We start from the raw sequence: 22223 nt of genomic DNA on the forward strand, positions 1-22223 counted from the left end.
TTTTTAAATAAATCCCAACAATATTTATGAGGCAGTCAATCTAAAAATCAGTGATCCAGAGATTTAAAACTGTTGCCAATTCATAAAAAAATATTTAAAAGAATGAAATTTGTTCATAAATGTAAGACAAATAATTATGAATTTTGAGCCTCAAAATCAAAATTAATCCAATTTAAAATTGGATTAATATTGGTTCAAAAATAATTTTAAAAATCTGAAGCTGAACCATAACCACCCCCAAAAAACTCTTCTTATGAAAGGAATGTTTCATGAAATGAAATAAGGACACATTGTTCTGAATATGGACCAAAACAATAACAATGTGACAAATCTTTCCTGCTGAATTTAAAACAGGTGGGAGGGGAAATATGCCAGACTAGGATGTCAGAGCATCTAAGAATCATAAGGAAGGTACTTGAGAAAATGAGGACAGTAAGAAGAAAGGGAACACTGAATATTTCACATTCCTTCATATTTTGTTTTGGCTAAGGCTGAGAATACTAACATTCTATACTTTTGTGCTGAACGAATCAGTGGCCATACCAACTAGGATGATGGAACTAGTATTACAGAGGACAGGTATATAGAGATGTCAACCTAACTGTTACTGCTAAGGAGAATCTACACTGTAGTTTTAAAAAGTTGTTAAAATTCTTTAAAAACTATACTACTTTTTCTTTCATTTCTTTCAGGGCCCACTAAACTGTGTAGACAGTTAGCAAAATAAAAACACTCCCAGATTTTTTTGCCACATACCACTGAAATGCGTTGTAATGGAAGTAGACCAAGCCAAGGCCATACAAAAAGGCAGCATTCTGTAAAAAAGAAAAGAAACACTTTTTAAGAATTGATTAAATTTTTCAAGTTTTTAGAAAAACATATATTATTAAGTAAATGTAGTTGTAGCAGCAGAATGGGGACCTAAAATAAATAATTCTGAAATTTAATATCATGAAAATAATACAACTAAATATATTAATAATTTAATATTTCTATTAATTATAATAAAAAGGCATGTAAGAAAATGGTTCAATGATGCAGGTTTAAAATTTTGGGAAGTAGGAGAAAACTATTCCACAGATCAGCTTTTTCTTTTTTCTGTTTCCAAATAATCTCCATTCAAATCAGCAGAACTTTTAAAAAAATCAGACCAAAATGAAAAGTAGGGGGGAAAAAGGACTAGTTATGTTGGAATATAATCAGTAGGGGTAGAAAAGCTTTATATTTCAGACTATACACTTAGTTCTAAATAAATTCTAGTCTCAATATTCTCAAGAGAAAACACCCAAGAACTCTAACAAAGCCATACCTCAAACTTAGAAATTTAGCATCAACGAGCTGCAACAAGGTGTGTTGTTTTTTGTCCTTTCCTATTGGATAAGAAAGGTTCATAAAGAACTCAGAAACCAGTCAGTAACAAAAGCCCTCAAGCTTACCAATGTTATTTTGTCAATCACTGGCTTGGGACCCTAATGACACACAATGAATGAGCCAATGTTGGCCATTATTTCCATGAAAATTAGACAACAAGCCAAGAAAAACAAAACAGAATGGAATTAATTTAAGGAATATATTTAGGATATAAATTCTTCAAAGGCTCCGATTCTGTGCCTCCTATTCCTAGACTCAGATAATTATGACATGAGGTCATAAAAATGATAGGAGGGACATGAACTTGTGAAAGAATTAAAGGCAATTTTACACCAATTCAGATATGACAGTAGGGAACAAGCATATTTACTGAAATTTAGACTAGAAATGTAAATCAAACTGGTTTACAAATTTCAGAAAGTTTTAAACATGTTAGTATTATATTTTCCATATTGTAAATAGCAATGGCATTCTAACAAATAATACTATGCCAGCAATTTATTGAACATGGCTATCATATTGCATGAAAAATGTTTCTTACATAAAAATATCAAATAATTATCCAGCTGTTGGCCTGTTACTGAGTTAAGGAACATTATTTGTGGCATCACAAATAAAGCAATCCAGAAAAAAATGTATTTAACACTGAGTTCAGGGCTTTGTTACACTGTGATTTCTTATCTGCTCGATCATGCTAAATGTTTTCTGTGCTTTCTGTGTTTACTACATTTCCCCCTCCCATCCTCTTTTGGTGTGCATTAGCTACATGTGCTTGCTTTTAGGAATGAGGAATAGGAAGTTGGAAGATTGCACAACTTTAATATACAGTGCATTCAGAAAGTATTCAGACCGCCTTCACTTTTGTCAATTTTGTACCCCATAATGACAGAATGAAAACAGAAGTTTAGAAATGTCTGTAAATTTATTAAAAAGGAAAAACAGAAATATCACATTGACATAAGTATTCAGACCCTTTGCAACAACACGTGAAATTTAGCTCTGGTGCCTCCCATTTCTCTTGATTGTTGCTGGCATGTTTCTACACCTTGACTGGAGTCCACCTGTCACAAATTAAATTGATTGGACATGATTTGGAAAAGCACTCATGCCTCTATAGAAGAACTCACAGCTGACAATGCATACTGTAGCAGAGCAAAAGCCATGAGGTCAAAGGAACTACATGCAGAGCTCAGAGATAGGATTATTGCAAGGCACAAATCTGGGGAAGGGTATAATAAAATTTCTGCTGTACTGAAGGTTTCTAAGAGCACAGTGGCCTCCTTAGTTATTAAATGGAAGAAGTCTGACACAACCAGAACTCTTCCAAGAGCTGGTCACCCAGTCAAACTGAGCAATTGGGAGAGAAAGGATTTCATAAGAGAGGTGACTAAGAACTCAATGGTCACTTTGACTGAGATTCAGAGATCCTGTGTGGAGATGGGACAGAGTTCCAGAAGGGCAACCATCACTGCAGCACTCTACCAATCTGGGCCTTATGGCATACTGGCTAGAGGGAAGCCTCTCCTCAATGCAAACATAAAAGCCTACTTGGAGTTTGCAAAAAAGCACTTTTTAAAAAAAAAAATTTTATTTTTGATTTATATGCCGCCCTTCTCCGGAGACTCAGGGCGGCTTACAAAGCGTTAAGCAATAGCTTTCATACTTTTATATATTTTATACAAAGTCATCTTATTGCCCCCACAAACCGGGTCCTCATTTTACCTACCTTAGAAAGGATGGAAGGCTGAGTCAACCTTGAGTCTGGTGAGATTCGAACTCGCAGTAATTGCAGGCAGCTGGAAACTAAATACTACCTTTTAACAGTAGCATTAGTCTGCTGCGCCACTCAGGCTCCTCACTTGAAGGACTTTCAGACTGTGAGGAACTAGATTCTCTGGTTTGATGAAACCAAGATTGAATTGTTTGGCCTCAATTCTAAACATTATGTCTGGAAGAAACCAGGCACCGCTCATCACCTGCCCAATGTCATCCAACAATGAAGCATGGTGGTGGCAGCATCATGCTGTGGGCTTGATTTTCAGCAGCAGGGACTGAGAGACTGGTCAGGTTTGAAGGAAAGCTGAATGGATATCCTCAATGAAAACCTGTTCCACAGTGCTCAGGACCTCAAATATCTTACCCAAAAAGACCTGAAGCTGTAATTGCTGCCAAAGATGCTTCAACAAAGTACTGAGTGAAGGGTCTGAATACTTATACCAGCGATGGCTAACCTTTTTGCCATCGCGTGCCAGGAGGGGGGGGAGTGGGGAAGGTTCGCGCACGTGCGTGCCCACATCCATAATTCTATGCGCCCTGCACTGCGCGCACAATCCCCCCTCCCTCCCGCTCCTGACACGTGATGGTCTGGTAGGCCCATTTTTCTTTCTTACCTGGCTCCAGATCCTCTCTATGCATCTGGGAAGGGTGAAAATAGCCTTTCTCACTCCCTCAGAGGCCTGAAACGGCCCATTTCCCAACTCCCGGTGGGACAGGAAGTGACGTTTTTTGCAGCCTCTCTAGGAGTCTCTGGAGGCTGGGGAACAGCAAAAAACATCACTTCCTGTCCCACCGGGAGTTGGGAAATGGGCCCTTTCAGGCCTCCAAGGGAGTGGGAAAGGCTGTTTTCGCCCTCCGCAGATGCATAGAGAGGATATGGGGCCAGGTAAGAAAGAAAAATGGGCCTTCCCCACCCCCCACCCCAGGCGGCAGGAAACAGCCTGTTTCCCTACTTCTGGTGGGCCCAGAAGGCCCGAAAATCAGCTGGCCGGAGCGCGCATGCGTGCCAGAGCTGAGCTGGCATGCCCACTGATATGGCTACGCGTGCCACTTGTGGCAAGTGTGCCATAGGTTCACCATCACAGACTTATACAATGTGATATTTCAGTTTTTTTCTTTTTAATAAATTTACAGACATTTCTAAAATTCTGTTTTCACGTTGTCATTATGGGGTAGTGTTTGATGAGAAAAAATAAATTTCGACAACTGTAGAATCAGGTTGCAGCATAACAAAATTGACAAAAGTGAAGGGAGTCTGAATACTTTCTGAATGCACTGTAAGTGATGCAATATCCGACTCTAAATGTAAAGGATCAATATTTGAATCTGCTACCAAAAAACAGAAGTAAATTGTCTGTGCCATACATTATGTTGTGTTTTATTGAATAAACTATTAGCTTCAATATAGTACAACCAATGGTGGTGAACCTATGGCATGTGTGCCAGAGGTGGCACACAGAGCCCTCTCTGTGGGCACGCGCGCTATCATCCCAGCCCAGTTCTGAGTTTCTCCCACAGGGGGAAGAGAGAGAGGGAGGGAGGGAGACAAAAAAAGAGAGAGAAAGAGAGAGAGGGAGGGAGAGAGACACAGAGAAAGAGAGAGTGGGAGGGAAAGAGAGGGAAGGAAAGAGAGAAATGATAATACAAAAGTTTTTCTTTTTTATTGTTGCTTAACGTAATATTTAAAAAGCAGAAAAAAGGAGCATAAAAGTGAATTTATCACGTTTTTCTTAGAACAATTAGCTGAAGTGCCTTGTTTATCATTATGTTAGGTAGTAAAATCTCATTATTCAGGTTAAATTGCCGTGTTGGCACTTTGCGATAAATAAGTGGGTTTTGGGTTGCAGTTTGGGAACTCGATCTCTAAAAGGTTCGCCATCTCTGGTATAAGCCATAATTTACAATTCACAATGGTTGGATTTACAGTTCTAAGAAAGCTACACACCCATTTGAACTACTCAGGTGACCCTGAGGACACAGATAAATCTCCAGGTGGCCTCAATGATTCTCTAAAAGAATGCAAATGGCCAACTGTCTGCAAGGGGATTATAAATCCTTCTATTTCCCACCATCCAGTCAGAGCTGAAGAAACTTCTTGGATGAGAAGTGAAACGTCTTCAAAGAAAAACCAGAAGTCCAGTTGCCTCTTGAAAAAAGTACCTTTGGGACAACCATGATCTGGATAACTGAGAATCTCAATGGATTGTTGGATTTATATATTATGGTACAGCAGGATGTGTGTATTCTCTATTAGATATTGGCAAGAATTCTACACTAGGACTAAGAAAAATTACAGAATCTCCTTTTTAAAATCTAAAATCCATAAAGCTAAATGCCGCAAAACACACATTCAAATCATGTGTGAGGGCTCTGTCTGGATTAAGAATAAGGTGTGAATGTCACCCCTGCCCATTTCCCTGATGGCTATAGTTTCAGCTAGAAATCTTAATGCAAGCTACACACTTTGACTTGAATGGATATAGCTTTCTATGTTATCTACGTGCCATCAGCTGGAAGCACTTTTAGAATTTTGTGAAAAATAGAATATATCTAGTGTTGACAACAGCAATCAGGATCATCTTGATATATCTTTCAGATGAAATTTCTGAAACAACTCTTTATCCAAAAGCATTATAAATAATTTTATGTAGCTCATACTTCTTAAAAGTAAATCTTTTTTCCTTCCCTTTCAAAACAAATCCTTCGTTTCAACTCCTCCCCTCAGGATGCTGCTATAGGACATTGCATGCCAAAACAAGTAGACACAGTCAATTTTTTCCCTCCTGCCACCACTCTGCTGAACGCTTAATTCCCACAGCACTGTCTTTTATCTAAGGAAATTTGCCCATATAGTGCGGCTGTATTACTATTAACCTTCTCATCTTTCCTATTACCTTCTCCTATTGGTATGTTATATTACTTTGATTGCATTATATACATTGCACCAGAGAAAATTCCTTGTGTGTCTAATCACTCTTGGCCAATAAATAATGTTCTGTTCTGTTCTATTCTAATCCCCATCCCCATCCTATCCTATGAAATTGTTTCAGCAGGGTCCATAAAAATAATATTCAGCAAGCTGTCTTAAAAGTCAGTTTGATTTTCCCTTTCTTCATCCAGAAGTTCCTACTACCCATTACTTCTATGGTCACAACACGTAGCTCCAGTTAAATGATTACCAATGGGAAATCTGAAGGATAGAAGGACCAATGTCAGACTCAAAGAGCTTAAGAGGTCAGACATAAACAGCTTAAGACCAAAAAGATCAACTATATGAACAAAGCACAGATAACAGCAATACCTCTCCCAACCTCCACAGGAGGGAGGGAAAGGGAGAGAGAGAACACACACAATTTAAGATTTGTAGATGGCAGTTGATTATTTTCTTTTCTAATCATGACATTTTAGTATCTGTCTAATTTATCAAAGAACAATGTCCTTGATCTATGCCTGCTAACTATTAAGTCTGAACATTGGAATGAGTGAAGTCTAACATGAAGTTCGCTGAGAAAACTTTGGGGGTCCCCTCCCTACTTCATGTCTTGAAAAACTCCATCTCCTCAAGTTTATTGCAACAACTTTTCCTTTCCTTTGTGGATATAAATCACTTCAGAATTAGATTGTTCTCTTCCGATTTCTTCTATCAGCAAAGAAACAATATCTAACTATGGATAATAACTCAATTTACTAATTTAAATTAAAGCTGGTGTGGGTTTGTTTACAAGTAGTCTTCAATTTATGACAATTGAGCCAAAAAATGTAATTGCTAAGCAAGACAATTGTTAAGTGGATTTTGACGTGTTTACAACCTTTTCTGCTACAACTGTTAAATGAATCACTGCAATTATTAAGTTGGTAACACGGTTGTTAAATGAATCTGGGTCTCCATTGACCAGAATGTCGCAAAAGGTGACTCTGGGACAGTGCAACCATAATAAATACATGCCAATTGCCAAACGTCTGAATTTTGATGGTGTGGCACAGGGATGCTGCAACTGTTATAAGTATGAAAAATGGTCATGTCACTTTTTTTTATATATTGAAAAGTTTTTATTTTATAAACAACATACCTACAATATATAATCAATCAATCAGTATATCATCTGAATGCATCTGTTTTCCTCTTACTCCTCCAATATTTATCATATCTTGATATTATCATTTCATTTGTTATAACATTTTCCCCACATTTACTTTTATATTTGTACCTTTATCTATTCAACAATTTTATCCCAACCCAACCCTCCCCCTCTCCCCAACCCCCCAACTTCCCAGAGCAAAAACAGGGTATAACATTTAACAAGCAAAAGCTAAAATATACTAACCTACTACAAAGTTTAAAACTCCCTCACATTCTTTAACTCCTCTTTTGCAAATTCATCAACCTCCCTTTTGTAAATTCTCAAAATCAATTGAGTTAAATTCTTTCTTCCTGAACGTAAGAGCCTTTTTCTTGGTATGTAATCCAATAACTTTAACAATATTACAAGCATTAACAAACACTGATAAGCAGTGCTGTGGAGTCGGAGTCGAGGAGTCGGAGGAAATTTTGGGTACCTGGAGTCGGAGTCGGAAGTACAAAAAACTGAGGAGTTGGAGTCGGAACATTTATCTCCCGACTCCACAGCCCTGCTGATAAGTTTCATTTTCATCGTTCAAATACCTTTCTTTTTCAACATTGCTCCCTAATAAGATTCTAAATTAAACATTTATCCTCTTTATTCCTTCATAAACCAATTATCAATTTCTAACTATTCGGCATTAGAAATTCTAAATTAAACATTTTAAAACTTTAAACATTTTATCTCATATACCTTCTTAAAATACTATAATCTTATGTTAAACATTTTAAAAATCTCTTAATACATTAATAAGACATTAAGTCATTTCTCAAAATATAAATTTCAAGCCCTTCAGAAAGGTATCCCTTAAATTTTTAATTAGCCATTTTAATACTTCAATAACTCTTAAAAAGCTATCATTTTTACCTCGATAACTCTTAAAAAATTATCATTTTTATGTCCAAAACCAATTGTAATAACACACTTCCTTTATATTATCTTAGAATAAACTTTAAAAATACAAATTTAATTAAGCTTCTCAACCTTTTGCCAAAATCCTCCCCAAAAAAGATTAATCTTAAATTCTTCTCTTCTTTCTGTATTTTTTCCAGTCCTTTTTCTTCGATAATTCTTTCTTCTTCAGCATTGCTCCTCCTCCTGCTTTTATTTTTGAGAATTTTAAAATTTGGATTTGAGGTTGATGTCTCTTTGAAAGTTTTTGTCTTCTTAAAGTTATTTCATTTAATTTGAAACCCCCATAAACCTCTCTCTCAAGTCCTCCTGATTAAACTCTTCCAGATTCCTTTGCTTTCCCCTCTTGGTCTGGAAAGCATCCTTTTTATCCAAAGTCACATTAAACTGGATTGTTGCCCCATCTTCTTCCAACAGTTCACTACTGTCTAACAAGCCTTGAAATGATACTATATTCTCCTTTGTCTCCATGTTTTGAGTCAAAACAGTTTCCTCTTCCTGAGACCTCTCATCAAAAAAACCTTTAAGACTTTCCAGTAAAGCAGTGGTTTGTGACTCAAAAATTTCATGTATTATAACTCTTATTTGTGTATTTGCTGGTGTGTGAAATAATAGTCTTTCAGTACTTTCAAAGGTATCAGCCATTTTCTTTTTTTCAAAGTCCAATTATTCACACAATTTAAAAATGTAAATTAGTTGAAATCAATTCCATAGTCTTTTGCTTTCCGCTTCCACTTTAAATCTTTTTCTTAATATGTAATCCGGTAGTTGTTAACAATGTTGCAAACGTTAAAGCACTTTCGCTGGTAAGTTTCGTTTCCACGCCCTCAAGCGCCATTTTCCCCTTTTTTTAAATGGAGTTAAAGCTCAATACTTGCTTTTTGTCGTTCTCCTGATTTTGCTCTTCCAGCATCCAAAGTCATGATTAAAATTGCATTGCTGGTGTGGTCGCTATGCCTTGGTCTGCAAAAGGCAGACACACCCCGGATCCGGAGCTAACGAAGGGCTTTCAGGGAGCTCTCACCCTACAAACCCCAGGCTTAAAAAGAAAAAAACCTGGGGGTCTAGGGGAGCTCTACCCAGACCCTTCTGCTCTTCTCTCCCCCTTTTTCCCAGGGAGAGATTTTTTTAGCCTCTAGACAGCTGGTTTTCGCTGTTCTAGCGGCTATCCAGATCGCGGGGCTGGAGCTCCTACAGGAGCGTCCGTTCGGTTTTCGCGGAGCCACCGGAAGTCCCCAGTCATGTCACTTTTTAAAGTGCTGTTGTAACTTCAACCAGTCATAAAATGAATGGCTGTAACTTGAGAACTACCTGTATCTGATTTATATCCCATCTTTTCTCCATTATCCTCAAAGTGGCATACACTGCACTCTCTTTTTCATTTTTTCCCATAGAAACTCCTGAGAAGTAGAAGTTGACCTGAGATAAAAGAATTTGCCACTACTGTCCAGAATCACTAAGAAAAAAGAATCAGAAATCAGCTGTTGCCATGTCTGAACAATCTGACATGTTTTTTAAATGAATGGTAAGACAACTGGCAATGTCAGGAAAGAAACTCTTCTTACTGCCTCTCTGGAGCGAAGTTCTAATATTATTCTGCTTAAGGTTTGGGAAAAGGAACGTTGGACTTACCTGAACGTTCTTTGTATGTGTGCTGCAGGAGAGTCCAAGCATGGGATTTCTATTCGTCTGATTGGCCAGAGATGGAGTTGTAAATTCTATGGCCATGCCCCTTCCATCTAGTCAAGCTTCAGTTTTTTCAACGAAGACATCGATCTGGAGAGGACGTAGCCAAACTGATGAAATCAACCACTTCTGGACCCCGGACCATTCCAGAACCAGGGTGGGATTGAACTCTCCTGCAGCGCACATACAAAGAACGTTCAGGTAAGTTTAACATTCCTTCTCCTGTGCACTGCTTGGAGAGACCAAGCATGGGATATACCCAAGCTAAATCGTCGTAGGGTGGAAAATCGATTGGTCCAGGGTTCCCTCGGCCGTCAGAATCCACTGTAACACACATCTTCTGAACGCCGCCTCAGCTAAGGCAAACATATCTAATTTGTAATTCTTGATAAATGGCGAAGGGGAAGCCCAGGTAGCCACGTGTTCTGTCCCCGTCTCACACACGCACCCCCACAGACAGTCAATAGTGAAATAAACCAGCCGACAAAGGTTTCTCTAAGAGCAGAATTGGCAGCAACCCAGTGGCTGGCTGCCAAGAGTCTTTTACTTACGAAGGGAGTGTTTTTTCAAAGCCAACACACGAAAGATAAGAGAATATTCAAAAAGTCCAGCAATGCAGAGAGGTTTGTTCAATATCAGTTTTTGCTCGTCACAGAGCTTGAACGGCCACCACATCCCCTTTTATACCCTGTGGGGTGTGGTCTAGTGACTCAGCCTAATCCCTGGCATGGCTCTTCCTCTGCTGCACGCGCTTATCTCTGTGACACTGTCGAGGGTCCAGCCAAGACTCATCATCATCATCATTACTGTCCACCTGCAGCTGCGTGGAAGTGCTTGGCCCCGGACCTATCTCTTGGCCTTCGGAGGACACCGGAGGCATTGCCAGAGAGGAGGGTCTTGGAGAGGGAGGCCTTGCCAACTCCTCTCCTTCACTCTCGGAGTCCTCTTCTGCTGATAACACAGGCTCGGTGATCAGAGCCACAACACCACCCTGCAGATTTCCAGGATCAAGGCCTGCGTAGCCCAGGCCGTTGTGGTGGCTGCGCTCCTGGTTGAGTGCACCATGATGCAGCATGATGTAGGCCTGGCCTGATGTTTGTAGGCCAATGCAATGCAAGCCTTCAGCCAGCATCCAATGGTGGATGGAGATATCTTCTTGCCCATAGATTTGGGCTGAAAAGATACAAACAGAGATTTGGTCCACCGGAACGAGGCCGTACGTTTTATGTACTTACGAAGAGCCCTGCGGACATCCAAGGTATGCCAGCGTCGTTCATGCGGATATCTAGGATTTGGACAAAAACCCGGTAAGATTACTTTTCGTGCTCTGTGAAACCAGATGTTAATTTTGGATACAAAGATCAGGTCCAAGCGGAGCATGACCCTATTGGGATGAAAAATGAACAAGTCTTGTTGCACAGAAAGAGCAGTCAGCTCTGAGATTCTGCTTGCAGATATGACCGTTATCAGAAAGGCCATTTTGAGGGTCAGCAGTCTGAAGCTAGCAGACCCTAAGGGCTTGAATGGAGGAGACATGACCACCTGTAAAACTAATGATAGGTCCCAAGTTGGGTATCGATGAACTGTTAGGGGTAACCCTTTTAAAATACTACGCACCCTGGGATGCTGTGAAACAGGGATTGTACCTTCTCCGAGTAAGATTGTGGCCAAGGCTGCCACCTGCCTACGTGAGGAGTTTGCGGATAATCCCTTACCCAGACCCACTTGCAGGAAATCTAATACCTATGGAACTGTCGCTGCTGTGGGTACTAACTTCATTTTAGCTCACCAGTGACAAAAGGATGTCCATGTGGATTCGTATATTCTGTTCATTGACTCCCATCAAGAAGCTAGAATAGTCGAAATCACCTTACTAGAAAAGTGTCCTTACCTCAGGATCTCCCTTTCAAGTGCCAGATGGCCAACTGGAGCCACTGAGGGTCTGGGTGGTGCACTGCCCGCTGGCTGAGGAGATCCTGAGCTATGGCCGAGCTATGGAGGGCGCTACCAGGTCTGCAAACCACGGGCGATGTGGCCAGTGCGGTGCAACCAGCAACACCTTTGCCTCCTCTTCCAAGAATTTCCTGATGACCCTCAATATGAGGAGGGGTGGCGGGAAGGTATATAACAGGTTGGGAGACAACGGGCAGTGGAGGGAATTGGTGCCCTCAGCTGCTGGTGTCCAGAATCTGGAAAAAAAATCTCGGAAGTTGCGTATTCCTTGGACTGGCAAATAAATCTATGGCTGGAGTTCTGAACTTCTCCATTATTTGGCAAAATAGGTCTGGGTGGAGTCACCCAGACCTATTTGATCAATGGTTGTCCTGCTCAACCAATCCACTTGAGTGTTGGAAACTCCGGAGATGTGTTCCGCTCGTAATGAAAGCAGGTGCCCCTCTGCCTAAAGACATAAGCCCTTTGCCTTGTGCATCAGAACCTTCGAATGGGTGCCGCCCTGTCTGTTCATATGCGCTTTAGTGTCACATTGTCTATCAGTAGTAGCACGTGCTGACCTGACAATGCGGTTTGAAAATGTCATAGCGCTAGGTGTGCCGTTCTCAGTTCCAGCCAATTGATGTCGTGTAGAAGTTCCTCCGAAGACCACCGACTTTGGGTCACTCTGGAGTCCAGGTGGGCACTCTAGCCGAATAAACTGGCATCCAAGGTCAAAACCAGCCTTAGGTTCACGAAAGGACTGCCTTCTGTAAAAGGGAGTAGTCCTTCTCTCCACTCGCCTGTAAAGATGAGGAAGAGCCTTCCTCTTATCTTTCCCCTTCACTAGGATGGGATCAAACTCGTCCCCAAAAAGCTGGTCTCCTTTAAATGGAGCTGATGCCAATTGCCATTGGGATTTCTCGTTGGCTTGCCACTAGAGTAGCCATAAAAGGTGTCTAGAAGTGACATTGTATGCCAGAGTCTGCAAGGCAAATTTAGCTGCATTGAGAGTTGCATCAGCCAAGTATTCGGCTGCTGCTATTAATTTACTGATATCCTGATGCAGTCTTGTATCTTTTGGGGAGGCCCTGGCTTGCATTTGACGCAGCCATAAGAGTGAAGTTCTAGAGAAGAAAGAAGCGGCTGTGGCTGATCGTATTGCCCAAGCAGCTGCCTGGTGTGTCTTACGGGCAGACAGTTCTGCTTCCCTGTCATCTGTCTTTAACCCTTCTGCAGTGACAGTTGGGAGAATGGACGCTGAAGACAGATTAGCCAATGGGGCATCCACAGTTGGAATTTGTAGAAGCTGCTCTAGCTCTTGCTCTGCCATATACATCCTCTTGTCCATCCCACTAGGGGCAGGGATGGAACCTGGCTGATCCCACTGTCTCTGTATGACATCTACAAAGAACTTGGATGAAGGAATATCGTCCTGTGCCGTAACCTGTTCTGTAAAGAGACTGGTACAGGGATTCTGCTGCTCAGAGGGAGCATCAGCAAGTCCCCCAGTTATCCCCATATTGGCCGTTGTTTTGGCCTTAAATAATGAGGTCTTAAATAAATTAGGCCGGAAAAATCCGGAATACATGGGCTTGTCTGGGGAGATACCTTCATACTCTGATAATTCATAATCCTCCCTTTCTTCATCCCCCACCAGTGAGGCCTCACTGTGCATTGAAAGAAGTGTGGAATAATCTTCCCTATTATAGCCAGTATCGGGTTGCAATTGAGTATGCAAAGCCCCTGACCTGGAAGGACCCGATGCCAATGGGATCATCAACCCCCTTTGGTGTAAGGCTGCATCAATGCCCTGTGATATGGTTTGTGCTATGATGTTACGAAGTTCTACAGACAAACCATGACTCTGATCCTCCAAAGGGTGGAGCCCTGCTGCAGTAGGTGTGAACGTGGCAGAAAGTGCAGAATACCTGTTGCAAAAGACAGGTACCAAGCCTGCAGTAGAAATGCTAGGGGCAGGATTACACAGCTCCTCATAAGGTGCTGACTGAAATTCCTGTAGTCCAGTGATTACATCAGGAGATCAGTTTAAATGGTCCTCTTGCAGAATTTGAGAGGGTAATTCCTTATCGAAGGCAATGCAAGCCTCCCCAGCACTCACAGGAACCCCTGGAGCTCTCTGTGCTTATGCCTGCTTTTGGGCTTTCCAAAATGCTTTTCCAAGGCCTTCTGCCTTCTCTTGGCATCTTTTTCAGATGCTGAAGAGGTGGATGTCAGGTGTTTTGCCTTAGATCTGGTAGCAGGCCCTTTAGATCTGGATCTTGACTTTTTAGATTGAGAAGGAACGTTGGTCTTACCTGATACGATCCTTCTTGTTGAGTGGTGGCAGCATCCAGGAATGGGTTGTCCTCGTCTGTTAGCCAATAGGACTGAGACTGTCAAAGCTGCGAGGACACGCCCTACATCAACGGTCCCCAGCTTCTGACGAAGGAACTGCGACAGCCTCGACATGTCATAGTCAGAAACAAGCAGTCAAGCAATAACATACAACCACCCCCCAGCGGACCGAGGCCGGCTTCCAATCGGGGTGGGGGGGGGCTGGATGCTGCCACCACTCAACAAGAAGGATCGTATCAGGTAAGACCAACATTCCTTCTCCATTGTAGTGGTGGCAGCATCCAGGAATGGGACATACCAAAGCGGTGCTGTCCTTATGGGTGGGCAGGAGCCTGGCCCTAGGTCCCCTCCTCAGAGTGCACTCCCTGCAGGACCTGCCTCCCAAAGGATGCCTCCGCAGAGGCATAGACATCAAGTTTATAGTGCCTAATAAAAGGGAATGATGAGGCCCAGGTAGCGGCATGGCAAACCTCCTCCAGGGAGGCCTGCGTAGTCCATGCCACACTTGTGGCCACACTCCTAGTGGAGTGTGCTGTAATACTCTTGGGCACTGGAAAGGCCTGCATTTCATAAGTTTTGGCAATACACGCCTGAATCCAGCGGCCCAGTATCTAAGAAGTGACCTTGGCCCCCAAGGAGGCCGGCTGAAATGAAACAAAGAGAGACTCCGTCTTCCTGAAGGAAGTTTGTTTTATAAAAATCCGGAGTGCTCTCCGCACGTCTAACATGTGCCATTTACGTTCCAGCGCATGCACTGGATTGGGACAAAAATTTGGGAGCACCAGCTCCTGAGCCCTGTGAAACCATGAATTAACTTTGGGTAAGAAAGAAGGGTCCAAACGTAACACAACCCTGTTGGTATGAAAGTCACACAGATCCGGACGGACCGAGAGAGCAAATTCTGAGATCCTCCTGGCCGAAGTTATGGCGACCAGGAATGCCACCTTGAAGGACAGGAAACACAATGAGGCTTCTTGCAGGGGCTCAAAGGGATCTTCCATCAGGGCCTGCAACACCCTGGTGAGGTCCCAGGTCGGAAAACGGCAAACTACCGGAGGCCTAAGATTTGCTGTGCCCCTTAGGAACCTTCAAATGTTGGGGTGGCGAGCAAGGGAGTCCAAACCCCCACAGGAGAAAACTGAGGAAAGAGCTGCCACCTAGCGGCGGAGAGTGTTGCGCGATAGCCCTTTTGTCAGCCCCACTTGCAGAAATTGAAGAATCTGAGGCACAGTCACTAAGGTTGGGTCCAACCCCGACTTACTACACCAGGAGCAAAATGCCCACCAAGTGGCATCATAAATATGGTTGGTAGACACCCTCCGGGAGGCCTGGATGATGTCAATGACCTCGGAGGAATAGTGACCCAGGGTCAGAGCCCGCCGCTCAAACGCTAGGCAGTCAATTGGAACACCTGAGGATCCGGGTAGACCAACGCCCCCTGGCTGAGGGAGACTCTGTCTGGCAGTATTCTCCAAGGCCTGGCCACTGAAAGGGCCACTAAGTCGGCAAACCAAGGGTGGCGTGGCCAGTGTGGTCCTAACAGGATCACCTCTGCTCACTCTGCAAGAATCTTCCCTCAGGATAAGGGGAAGAGGTGGAAATACGTAGAGCAGTTCTGCCGGCCAAGGGCTGCAAAGTGCATCAACTTTCTCCGCCCCCGGAATCGCAAACCTTGTGAAGAATCTGTCCAGGTGAGCATTGTCCGGGGTGGTGAAGAGGTCCACCGTCGGCTGTCCGAAGCGCTCCGTCAGCTCCTGAAACAGATCTGGGTGCAGGCGCCACTCTGCGCGGTCGATTGTAGCCCTGCTGAGCCAATCAGCCCTAACATTGGCTGTCCCTGCAATGTGCTCCGCCCGCAATGATATCTGGAGCTGCTCTGCCTAAAGACAAAGCCGCTCAACCTCTTCCATAAGGGCCCTCGACTGGGTACCCCCTTGCCTATTAATGTGAGCCTTGGCAGCCACGTTATTAATGAGGATCAAAAGGTGTCTGCCTGCCACCAGATCCTGGAACTCCCGAAGGGCCAGGTGAACAGCCCTGAGTTCCAACCAGTTAATGTTGTGGGCCAAATCTGCCAGAGACCACCTACCCTGGGCTACCCTATCTTGCAGATGGGCTCCCCAACGATAGAGACTGGCATCAGTCGTAACTGTTAAACAGTCCGGCTCCTTAAATGTACTACCTATGGCCAAAGCCGGGGAAAGCCACCACCCCAGGGATGCAATGCAGGTGGAGGCAATCTAACCTTGTGTAGAGAAGTACTAGTACCTGCCCTCTGATAAGGAAGGAGAAACCACTGTATGGCCCTGGCATGCAAACGGGCCAAAGGTACAATTGATATGCAGGATATCATCTTGCCCAGCAATCGCGAAAGTGTCGCCAGGGGCACTGAACGAGCTCCCTTGATCTGATGAACCAAATCAATTAGACTCGCCCTGCGATCCTGGGAGAGATATACTCTGCATTCAATAGTATCAATCTCCGCCCCTAGATGCAGCAGCCGTGTTGTAGAGATCAAATGACTGTTTTTGAGATGGAAAAGCTGTGCTCCTGAAGCACCTGCATGGTAATCCTGAGGTCAGCACATGCCTGGTCCTTAGAGACTGATTGGATCAGGATGTCATCCAGATAACACTGGACGCGCACGGGACGAGCCCGCAGGTAGGCAGTTAAGACTGCCAATACCTTCATGAAGACCCTAGGCGCTGATGACAGGCCAAAGGGCAAGGCTCGATACTGATAGTGCCGGCCTGCATAACAGAAGCAGAGATATTTCCTATGAGCTGAAGAGATGGGTAAATGCAAATAAGCCTCAGTGAGGTCAATCGAGGTGAGGAAGTCGCCCTCCCTGACGCAGTCCAAAATGGACTTAAGAGAATGCATCTTGAACAGTTTGTAAATAACATATCGGTTCAGTCGTTTGAGATCCAGAATTGCCCTATACTCGCCCAAAGCTTTTGGAATTACAAAGAGGATGGAATAAAACCCCATCCCTTGCTCGACCTCTGGAACAGGTTGAACAGCATGTATATCCAACAGGTGTCGGATAGCAGTTTCCACGAGGTCTCGTTTGACCGGATTACCCGAAACTGGGCAAGAGATGAAAAACCTCGGGGGAGTAGAGAGAAACTCTAAGGAGAGACCTGAACGGACCGTCTCCAGGACCCATGCATCCGTTGTGCCACCCTCCCAGCACCTGGTAAAATAGGCCAGGCGTCCCCAATGGGAGGGTTCATCAGGCAATTATCACTGGCGCCGGTAAGGATGGCTCCCTCCCCCTCGAAAGGGCTGCCTTAGGTGAGAATTGTTTGAACTTCCCTGCCCTATCCTGAGATCGACCCTGCCTAGGTTGAGCCAAACCCCCCATCAGGACCCTGGAAGGACTGGTTCTGAAATACAGAGAAGGGCATGAGTCCGTCCGACGGGAAAGGGAAGGGAGGACCTTACGTTTGTCTTTAGTTTCCACGAACAGCGGCTCCAGCGACTCTCCAAACAGTTGCTTCCCCAAGAACGGGGCAGATGCCAGTCACCACTTCTGCTTGGCATCCGCCTGCCACTGGCGGAGCCAGAGGAGCTGCCTGGAATCCACGGACGAAGCGATGGCCTTTGATGCAAACCTTGCTGCTCCAAGCCTTGCATCTGCAGAAAACTCAAGAGCGGCCAATAACTTATTTAAATCTTGATGGGTACGCACATCTGCAACAGGAATTCTGTCCTGCAACTGCCTGAGCCACAATAATAAGGCCCGGTTAAAAATGAAGCAGCCGTAGAGGCCTTCACAGCCCATGCTGCTGACTGGTGGGCTTCTTAAGGGCGTGCTCAGAGCGCCTGTCCTCCGGCCGGAGAGCCTCTTCAGGCACGTCTGTCATGACAGATGGAGTCACCAAGGCCACCACAGGCCCATCCACAGTTGGCACCTCAAGTGCCTGAGACAAATCAGAGGCCATATTAAAGTACCATTTATCAAGGGAGCTTGGAGTGGCTCCCACTCCCGGGGTGGCCCACTGGCGACGTATCACATCTGTGAACAGTGGGGGTGCCAGAACCACCTCAGCCTCTGTCTTGGGCTCAGAAAACAAAGAGCCACTTTGTCCAGACTCAGGGGCCGGATCCACCGCTGGCAGGTGCCCAGCCATTCTGACCATGCTGGAGGCCTTATATAGTAAGGACTTAAACAGCTGAAGCCGGAAAAGACCAACAAAGGAGGGCTACTCAGTAGCTAAGCCCTCATCTTCTGAAAGGTCAAGCTCCCTATCCACCTCCTCATAGGAGCCTTCCTGATCTGAGGACCCAGAGGAATAAGAACCCTGGGAATGTATTACCTCATCTGAAGCCTGACCCCTGATGGGCACCTGTGAGGTCACTGAATGGTCAGAGCGATGGGAAACCTCATGGTGACTGTGGCTGCACTGTAAACCAGCAGCAATCCCCCTCTCAATAGCTTGAGAAATAATGGCCTCCATATTAGATGGAAATTGGCCTTGCTGCTTCTCCCCTGAACTAGGCCCTTGTAACACAGGAGGAACGGCAGCCTCTGTATGAGAGGATCTATGTCTGATAGGCTGTTGCCATGCCACTTGGGCAGGAGAGGGATCAGGGAAAGAGCCAAATAGAGCTGGCCTGTTGTCAAGCAGATTACCAGACAGAAACTGCTCAGGAGCACCATCTGGTGACAGAGGCTGCAAAAGCTGGCTGTCATCCCCAGGATATAACTGTTGTTCCTGAAAATAGCAGGAATCCCCAGGAGCCTGACACTGGGAAACCCAACTAGAGCTAGTGGACGCCCTGGCAACCTGCTTTTCAAGTGCCTTCTGGCGCCTGGCAGCATCCTTTTCCGCTGCTTTAGATGGCTTTGCGGCTTTCCTGGACCTCTTAGAGAGCTTAGCCGCAGCCTTCCGACTAGCTGATCTGGATTCAGAGGAAAGAACCCCCTTAGCTACCTTCCTGGGTCCCTCAGTCACCTCCAGCGACATTCTCTGAAAAACAGGCTCTCTGCTGGCAGCAGGAGCCGCGCCCGCCATTTTACAATCCACCGCTGAACAGCTGGGATCAAAGGCAGCCTCGCCGCAGCGGCTTCCAAGTGTGCCTGCAAGCGAGCAGAGGCTTGGGAATCGGGCCCCTGATCTCCAAAAACGGGGTGAAGAGAGTGTGTCCGAATCGGACAGGGACTCTATCTTCCGGTGGCAGCTGTCTTTTGACAGCTCAGGCTTCGCTGACAGCCTGGCTGCCCTTCGGCTCAAAGCGGAGCACGAAGCTTCCCACTGAGCCGGAATGCAATAGAGCCGCTGTCCAGGCTCTGGGTCAGCGCTGCGAGCAAGCTCTATCTGGCTGCCCTGTCAGGACCACTGGCCGGTGGCCTGCCGCCATGCGGTCTTCAGCGGGCTTGTACTAGGAGCACTTCATGCTGGAACCTGTCAAAGGAATTTCAAAGAAAAAAATACAAACTGCCCCTTCAAAAAGGCGAAAGAGAAAAATAGAGATCCAAACAAAAACCAAGCATTCAGGAATGGGAGACCAATGAAGACACATCTGTCCACAGCCAGGACTGAGACAGAAGCTGGGGACCGTTGGTGTAGGCATGTCCTTGCAGCTTTGACAGTCTCAGTCCTATTGGCTAACAGACGAGAACAACCCATTCCTGGATGCTGCCACCACTACAATGGAGAAGCTTCTGCCCTCTGTTGTTGAGGAGAAGAGGACTCTGAATTGCTATTGTTGGAATCCATGCAGTCCGCCATTTTAATGTTGCAGCCTCTGGTGATATTTGCCAGGCAATAATAGCCCCAGAACAAATGCCCTTGAAATTAAGGTCTTAAAGCTGACCTATAAACCTGTAGTACTCACTGCAAAGCCCAGGCTGCAGTTTAAGCACCAAACCGGCAACACGGATTTTTAGCACAATAAGCAGTAGCAGTTGAAACGGCAGATGCAATAAAAGCGCAAAACCGGCAACACAGTCATAAGCACCGTCTGAGGCAAATGATCGTGAAACTCAGTAACACGGATTACTTGCACTTTGCTTGGCCCCCTATCCACACAGCTGACCGAATCCCAGTCTCCTGAGGCCGTTTCAAATGCCATGCTCCTCTCCTGGCCCACTGGCCTGCCTGGAGTAATCAGTTTCAGCGTTCCCGATGTTCCGCCCACGCAGCAATGGCGGCTGCCGACTGTGCGGCAATGGCAGTGATCCCTGCACTGATCCCGGCGCTCCAGTAACTCCAAAGCACAAATAAACTGTAATTTTTTAAGGATCAACTCTTTCTATGTCTCTCTAAACCGACTGAAATGAAGAAACGGAAGCTTGGCTGGACGGAAGGGGCGTGTCCAAAGAATTTACAACTCAGTCTCTGGCCAATCAGACGAAGCAGCGCACAGAAGAACCTACTGTGTTTCCCTGAAAATAAGACTGCGGCTTATTTTCGGGGATGTCTTAATTTTTTTGAGTGCCACTGCCATGAGGTGGGGAGAGTGGAGCTGCCCGTCACATACACCGGCTTACCTCAGGGCCCCATGGCTCCACGCCCTGACAACTGCCTGGTGGTGGCAACACCAGCAGCCATGTGCAGCAGGAGCCCACGTGGCCACCAGCTCACTTCTTTCGGCACCAGCACAGCACTGGAGCAGGAGACTCGAAGCTTTATTTGCTTGCAAATGGGACACTCTGAAATGGAGCATCCTATTTGCAAGCAAAGCTTTCTCTCCCTCTGGGCAAAAAGTGTGTGGCAATGCCAGAAGCACCGGGGGGTGGGGGGAGGCAGGCGAGCCCAACACACTGCCCACTCCAACCCACTGTCTCTTGGCTTGGCTGTGCCGGGCAGCCATGTGGGGCATCGTTATCGCCTGCCTCCTCCCTCCCCCTGCTGCCTGTGGTGCCGCACAAGCCCTCCCATGAGCCAGGCAGCTGTGCAGCACATCCAGATTGCCTGTTCTCCCCCACCCCACCATGCTTCTGTCTGCTGCCGATAGCAGCATGCAAGCCTCCCACGAGCCAGGCAGCCACACAGCACATCCGGATCGCCTATCTCCCTCCTTTCCTCCACGCTCGGACTTACAGGTATCTGCGCTGCACCAAGGGGCCAACAGGCCATGTCCATCCACTGGGCTTATTTTCAGGGTTGGTTTTATATTAGGCCCACCCCAAAAAATCAGGCTAGGGCTTGTTTTTGGGGTCAGTCTTATATTCAGGGAAACACAGTACTGAATCTTGGAACAAACACATCTATACAACATCAACCCATCTTGATTACAACAACATAGTCTTAAACCTAATGCTCTCAAGAATGTCATCTGGAGACTATAATCCTACATACCCTTTGTCCTCCAAATATTTATCTCAGAAGGTGCAAGTAATCTTCAATTTGCAACTGGTCACTTAATGACCATTTGAAATTATGAAAGTCCTGGAATGGGTGCTTTACAACCTCTGAAGCATTTCTCACCCTTGTAAAATAGTGTTTCATCTTCCCCACCAGGTTACATTACAACATACTGGATGCTTGGCAACCAGCTTGTCTTTACAATTTATTGCAGCATCCCACAGTCACATGACTGTGATTTGCAGTGCTTTCAGTTTCTGGCATTTTTGTTGGTTTTTAGGGGGAGAGAGAAAGCCCATTTGGAAAAATAGGTTCACTTGCAACTGGTAGTATTTGCTTAACAACCATGGATTCACTTAGCAACCATGCAAAAAATGTCATAAACTTGCATCTGGTCACAAAGGTGCCTCAATTTATGACCATAACAACTTATGATTGGAAATCTGGTCCCAAATGAAATCGTAAGTGGAGGACCAAATGTAATGAAATAAAGACTAATTGTCACAGGGACAGAAATGTATAAAATTGAACAAAATAACAGCAAATATGTTTTTGCGCTATTCTAATGATTTTACTAATATTAAACTTTCAGAGAATAGAGATTTAAATTTCATTAATATCCCTGTATATAAACTTTGAACTGTGTGCATTCAGAATGACTTATGAAAGTAGTGTTAAGTATCGGTACATTCAAAAATCTTTAGATACTGAAGAACGTTATTGAAGAAATGAAAAGAATTATTTAGCTTTC

At 44.8% G+C, this 22223-nt stretch overlaps 1 protein-coding gene across 13 annotated transcripts in view; it reads right to left on the reverse strand.

Moving 5' to 3' along the window:
• Positions 1-22223, reverse strand: part of KDM6A (lysine demethylase 6A) — a 277427-nt gene that overhangs the window by 162303 nt on the left and 92901 nt on the right. For 9 of the 13 annotated variants that reach the window (XM_034423876.3, XM_034423880.3, XM_034423878.3 and 6 more), the window contains one exon: positions 757-815. In XM_034423876.3, coding sequence (XP_034279767.2) covers positions 757-815 — 59 coding nt within the window. Of the gene's footprint in view, positions 1-756; positions 816-1309; positions 1399-22223 lie in introns of those variants that run through there. The other 4 variants (XM_087871268.1, XM_087871266.1, XM_087871267.1 and 1 more) reach the window with 2 other exon arrangements.

Source organism: Pantherophis guttatus, chromosome 5 (genome assembly GCF_059756535.1).
Source record: "Pantherophis guttatus breed Tessera chromosome 5, ASM5975653v1, whole genome shotgun sequence".
Classification (NCBI taxonomy): Eukaryota; Metazoa; Chordata; class Lepidosauria; order Squamata; family Colubridae; genus Pantherophis; species Pantherophis guttatus.